This window comes from Eurosta solidaginis, chromosome 3, assembly GCF_040869045.1.
Source record: "Eurosta solidaginis isolate ZX-2024a chromosome 3, ASM4086904v1, whole genome shotgun sequence".
NCBI classification, from domain to species: Eukaryota; Metazoa; Arthropoda; class Insecta; order Diptera; family Tephritidae; genus Eurosta; species Eurosta solidaginis.
The window spans coordinates 151,474,348-151,480,442 of NC_090321.1; the positions used below are offsets into that span (position 1 = coordinate 151,474,348).

At 40.6% G+C, this 6,095-nt stretch overlaps 2 protein-coding genes across 2 annotated transcripts; both read left to right on the forward strand.

Moving 5' to 3' along the window:
- The first annotated feature begins 1,190 nt into the window (after positions 1-1,190).
- LOC137246686 (protein transport protein Sec24C-like) lies at positions 1,191-1,936 on the forward strand. Its single transcript, XM_067777703.1, has 4 exons — positions 1,191-1,270; positions 1,352-1,592; positions 1,654-1,769; positions 1,836-1,936. Exons 2-4 carry the CDS (start codon positions 1,520-1,522, stop codon positions 1,869-1,871), a joined length of 225 nt encoding a protein of 74 aa, XP_067633804.1. The 5' UTR covers positions 1,191-1,270; positions 1,352-1,519; the 3' UTR covers positions 1,872-1,936.
- Positions 1,937-1,944: 8 nt separating this feature from the next.
- LOC137246687 (protein transport protein Sec24C-like) lies at positions 1,945-5,253 on the forward strand. Its single transcript, XM_067777704.1, has 5 exons — positions 1,945-2,076; positions 2,140-2,589; positions 2,652-2,990; positions 4,059-4,437; positions 4,504-5,253. Exons 1-2 carry the CDS (start codon positions 1,978-1,980, stop codon positions 2,485-2,487), a joined length of 447 nt encoding a protein of 148 aa, XP_067633805.1. The 5' UTR covers positions 1,945-1,977; the 3' UTR covers positions 2,488-2,589; positions 2,652-2,990; positions 4,059-4,437; positions 4,504-5,253.
- The last annotated feature ends 842 nt before the right edge of the window (positions 5,254-6,095 follow it).

Consider the following 6,095-nt stretch of genomic DNA (forward strand, 5'->3'; position numbering starts at 1 on the left):
TGCCGAAAAAAAGGCGGAAATTTAAAAAAAGTGACCAGCGGACCAAATGGGATTGGAAGGGACCATTTTTGGTCCAAATGGACCAAAGTGGCAACCGTAGTTCCGATATAAATCAATACATAACTTAGCTTATCACATTCCGTTCTAATCGTTTCGTCTGAGTGGACTTGCAGTGTCATCCTCGGCTCAACTAAAATTTTTTTCGGGCTTTTTTAGTTGAGCTGAAAATTAAAATAGGCCTAAAGGTTGGCTTCTGTGCTTCCTTTTGGCGTTTTGTCGGAGTTGGGAGATGCAATGCTTCCCTGACCTGGAGTTAGGGAGGTTTTTTGCACTCCTAGTAGGAATAAGTGAGATTTGAAAGCTGGCGTGGTGCCATTTAAAAACCAATATATACAAAACATAACGGAACATAACGGGATAGTAAAAAAAATATGGCAACAAGGCACATATTGAAACAACACACATATACAACATATTTAAAAGAAAATTCTACATAATTGAAAGGAACACATCTTTGTGCTACGGGTTTTTACTTTGAGACATGTGTTAGCTGCTTCCCTGCAAAAATCCTGTGACCAAAAACGCACACAGCCACACGAATTTTTGACAGGGGTGACGATTTGGAATGAAAAATTGTGCAAATGAAATAGCACGCTGACAAATTTTGCTTTCCCACAATGTATCGTGCTCTCTCGCCCCTATTATATTTATAGGCATAGCAAAATACGTCATTGTTGCGTGCAAACAAATTTTCTGCGAATCCGCCATTTTTTATTGAGCATCGAGAGAACAGCGGTGGAAAATTTTTGTAATTTCAATTTCAATTCATTAATTGGATAAAAAAACAATAATTAACACCCTTTCGGTAAGTCTATTAAATGAATCTGCTAACCTATCAGGTGCTCCTCCATATAATGCTACTCGCCAAAATGCTCTACCATTATCCAATAGACCATGAAATTACATGCAAGCGCAACAAGCAACAACAACAAGCAAAAAATAATTTTATAGCTGGTCAACAGCTAAGCCTCAAGCCAATCCTCTACAACAACCAGGTGCACCACGTGGTTACATGGGTCAAATGATGCCACCAACACAACCTGGACAGACGCCAATGCTCAGTCAACCACCCAAGCCATGTCAACCCCCAATACCCGGACACGTCCGGACGTCCTGGCTATAATTTATGCTAATACAACTAATAATTTACAAATTTGCTGATAATTATTTTTGTGTTATTTTCATTAGCAACCACCTGCACCTGTTCCTGGTAAATATCAACAGCCGCAAGAGTATGATCAAGCCCAACGCAATTATGTTTGGCAATTACATTGATCTTTCTCGTTTGCAGGTCCTCTTTGTATTGCTTACCTGCAACAGCTGATTTATTAAAAACAACAGCTTTGCCCTTTACGCTTACCATATCACCAATGGCACGCACGGTTGAAGGTGAATTTGAGCCACCCATTGTAATTTTTGTGAATTGGGTCCAATTAGGTGTAATCGTTGCAAGGCTTATATGTCACCGAATATGCAATTTGTAGATGCTGGTCGTCGTTTCCAATGTCTTATGTGTAAAGTAACAACAGAAGGTAAAAAAAATCTTTCACTTTTACTTACTTGTGTTCATTGATTCATGTGTTTTCTCAACAGTGCCAAGTGAATATTTCCAACATTTGGATCACACAGGACAGCGTGTCGATAAATATGAACGTCCCGAACTTGTGTTGGGTACATATGAGTTTTTAGCTACAAAGGACTATTGTCGGGTAAGCAGAACTTATAAAATAAATCTCATATAAGTTATTTACAAATTCCTTATTTTGTTGACACAGAATAATACACCCCGGAGCATTTGTATTTGTAATTGATGTATCTTATAACACCACCAAATCGGGATTAGTGCATTTATTATGCTCACAAGTGAAAGAAATTCTAAAACATTTACCCTTCGATCAGGGTCATGAAAAATCTAAAATGCGCATAGGTTTCATTACCTACAATAGTACTGTACATTTTTATAATATTAAAAGTAGTTTGGCACAGCCGCAAATAATGCTTGTAGGCGATGTGCAGGTATGTAGATGCATTGTTTAATATTACTTCAAAAGTTTACATGCACTTATTCATCTTAAATAGGATATGTTTATCTCTCTACTCGATCACTTCCTTTGTCAACCCGAAAAATCTGAAGCTTTAATAGATGCATTAATGGAACAAATACCCAAAATGTTTGTCGATACAAGAGAAACTGAAACTGTACTCTATCCAGCTATACAAGCTGGCTTAGAAGCTTTGAAAGCATCAAATTGTGCTGGCAAATTATTGGTATTCAATTCAACTCTACCCATCGTTGAAGGACGTGGTAAATTGAAGAATCGTGAAGATCGTAAATTGCTTGGTACTGAAAAAGAAAAAACCGTGCTCACGCCACAATGTGTCTCATATAATCAACTGGGTCAAGAATGTGTACAAAATGGTGTATAAGTCGATTTATTTTGTTTCAATAATTCATATATTGATATAGCAACACTGGGACAGGTGTGTCGTTTGAGTGGCGGTGAAGTCTACAAATATACATACTTTCAGGTAATAATAATTTTACATAGTTATTATAAATCGATAAATAAATTTTTCTTATTTTATAACAGTCTGATTTGGATGGCAGTCGTTTAATTGAGAACATTATTAAAAATGTTTCACGGCCAATTGCTTTTGATGCAGTAATGCGAGTACGCACCTCAGCCGGCATTCGCCCAACTGACTTCTATGGACACTTCTTTATGACAAATACAACCGATGTGGAAATTGTCATCAGTATCCTCTAACGGGAGTCCAAGGAAACTCGCAGTTTCAACAGGGGTGGACCATAATGTGAGGGGTGTTAGAGGCGTGGGTTCCACATTACAATTGATGAGATGGTTGGTGTCATGTGGGGACACATTGCAAGCAGGGCATACATTTTGTATGTCGGAGTTGATTCTGGATAGGTAAGAATTTAACCAGTTACAGTATCCAGAACGAAGTTGAGCTAGAGTGACTCACTTTTTCCTGGGGAGTATACGGTCCTCTTCCGCAAGTTTTGGGTACTGTTCTTTGAGTACTGGATTCACCGGGCAATTCCTAGCATAAAGGTCCGACGCCTGTTTGTGGAGTTCACTGAGGACCTGCATGTGTTTTTTTGCTTCATACGGCTGAGTTCTCAGGTGCTGTATTTCCTCATAATGCTTACGGAGATGACTCTTTAAGCCCCTAAGCGGTGTTGGATCATCAATCAGATGTCTGTTGGGATGCCCAGGTTTCTGGGTATTCTACAGAAACTGTTTGGTTAGCATTTCATTTCTTTCCTTTATTGGGAGTTTTTCGGTTCATTGTGCAGGTGGTGTTCTGAGGACATAAGAAGGCAGCTCCTAGCGGTTTTGGGGGCAGCATTTTGGCAGGCCTGTATTTTCTTCCAGTGAGTGACCTTTAGGATTGGCGACCATATCGGAGACGCGTACCATGCAAACGTCTATTTAAATTTACCCCAAGTACTGCCGATTTATCGAATTATATTAAATATTTGTTACAGCTCTGGATTTTCCTTACAATTGCTAGTTCATGCTCTCCAAAATGTAGATCCTGATCGGAAGTCACACCCAAGATTTTAGGGTGTAAGACAGTCGGTAGGGTAATGTCATATGGTCGACATTTGGCGCGGCCATGTTTTAAATAAGGTCACCGATGATTTGGTTGGTGACAATATCAAGTTTCGCGAGGCGACAAGGCGTAGAAGCAATAGTGACTCCTGGTGGGAAAGGTAGAAGTTAAACAGAAGTTTGAATATGAGTTTTTTTTTAAGTTATTGCAAAAAAAGCGTTGAGGATTTTTAATATCTTACCAGGTACCTTCGTACATGTTTCTAAGAATGAAGAATAAAACCTAATCAAACTCAATTTTCACCAGGACAAAGCCGCTGAGACTTCGCTATACTTTAACATACAATACTTTACCCCATTTTAGCACAATTATCATTTTTTGATTTTATTAAATTTTATAAAATGTTTTTTCGTCTACAGTTCCATTTCCGTATTGTATGGTAAATATGGCTTTCGCATTTTCTCCATCAATAACTGTGATAAGGTGGAAGAAATCTATGCGCGTAAATCGCAACATATTATCTTGGTCGATTGTTTCTTCAATATCTCTCTAGAGGTGATGGTGACAGCAGAGAAGCCCAACTGTTTACAAATGTTACACTAAAAAAAGAATCAAAATATCTGCCATTGCGTCTACGGCTCAAATACCCACAGTATATGAATGAATCGAACGCACTTAATAATCTGCCTAACTGATAGTATACATATTCATCATATCGAAAATATTGCACCAAACGAACTGGGTCTGAATACTGAAATAGTACACATATTCAAAATCGATGAGAAGGGTGTGATGATGGTAAAGGGTGAATTGTTGAATACCATACGAAAATCACTTTAACCCATCTATATATTTGCATTACAGCTAAAGCTTTACAAACAGCAAAAATTGCTGGTGCCAAGCAATTGGAAAAGGCAGTGAAGCATTCATCACACTGTACGGATGGTGAAAAGTTAGAAACTGCTGTTGTAACTGCTGTCACCGACACAACGGTCATCTCTACATCGCCGAGTAGCGGCTCGTCCGACTATCTATCGAACTGCTAGGTCGATTAACGTTTAAGGACGACCTCAGCAAATGCATAACCCTAACCCACAACAGATGCAAACAGAGGCGGTATTTAAAAAATAAGAAATAATTATTAGCTGCAGACGTGCGGTAATTTTGGAGCATGAAATATCATCATATCATCATATCGTTTGCTAACACAGATGAGCGATGTGCTTGCGCAGGACCGTGCCTTCGCTACTTTATGACTAAATTTAATTCCCACCAATGGCTATTGCATGAACATCAACAATCAATGGCTATTTAATGACCAACAACATGACAGAACGTTTGACTGCCGCAGCGAGAGCTTAAACAATTTTTGTTTGAGCATAAAAAGGATTACGCATTCTTTTACTGGTTTAGTGTAAGTTGTTGCGGCGGCGTTTGAAGTGTGATATTTATTAAAATTTCATTTTGACAGTAAATTTAAAACAAAAAATGCTAAAGCTTTGTAAGCATTTAATTATTATAAATATAATATATTGTAATATAACAATATTTTGCTATGTACAGTGCTGGCCACTTAGACGACACTACAAGGCAGTCGGTTCTATGTACCGGAGCGACTCGGGATTTTTCCCGACCAAGGACTGTCATTTCAGTGTGACCCCATTTAATTTGTTTCGTCCCTCCCACAAATTGTCATCCTCCCAGCAGCTCCTTGCAGCAGGACTGCTACATATTCTCTTACTCCGGGAAGGTATCGAACCCAATCCGGGTCCGTCTCCTGACCCCGGTCCTGAGAAATGGTTTTGCTGCATTTGCCAGAAAAGAATCTTTTTAGGACGGTCATACTCTGTTCAGTGTGTCTCGTGCAAGGGATGGTTGCATCGGACAGGTTGTTCTGGGCTTGATCCCAAAACCCGACGTCCACGTAACTTTTATAAATCTTTTGTGGCTCCTTGCTGCTCACGCCCAAGGGCGTCCCGTAGTCTACGCCTATGTGCCCCTCCACTACCTTCCAGCAGCCTCGCTGCTCAGCAAGCCACAACAAGTACCCGCTGCTGCTCGCGCCCCACAGCGCCAACAACTCATACCACTCATAACTACTACCTTCGTAGTAGAGCTGGTAGCAATGCTGAGCATCAGCCCCTGCCTCCGTCTTCTTCTCCCCCCTCTTTTCTGGCAGCAATCGTGCAGGTCAGGGAAACAGACTCTTAGTCCCTCCCTCCGTTTGCACCGTCTGCCAGCACAGAATATATAGGTTTGCGACATCCGCTCAATGCAGCTCCTGCCTTGGGTGGTGCCACTTTCCTAGATGTTCTGGTCTCCGCGACGGCAACCCCTCGACGGGTTTCATCGCGCCATGTTGCCAGGTCGCAAACCCAAATCATCTGGGTACCCCAATGCTTGCCCAAGGGCGCCCAGTCCCAAGGCCACAACAGCAATTGCGTCCTGGCCTTCCA

Coding starts and splice junctions, on each gene's coding strand:
- LOC137246686 (XM_067777703.1), top strand. CDS start 1,520: ATGTCACCGAATATGCAATTTGTAGATGCTGGTCGTCGTTTCCAATGT. Junction 1,593..1,653: donor GTGTAAAGTAACAACAGAAG/GTAAAAAAAATC, acceptor TTTTCTCAACAG/TGCCAAGTGAATATTTCCAA. Junction 1,770..1,835: donor CTACAAAGGACTATTGTCGG/GTAAGCAGAACT, acceptor TTGTTGACACAG/AATAATACACCCCGGAGCAT.
- LOC137246687 (XM_067777704.1), top strand. CDS start 1,978: ATGCGCATAGGTTTCATTACCTACAATAGTACTGTACATTTTTATAAT. Junction 2,077..2,139: donor TGCTTGTAGGCGATGTGCAG/GTATGTAGATGC, acceptor CATCTTAAATAG/GATATGTTTATCTCTCTACT.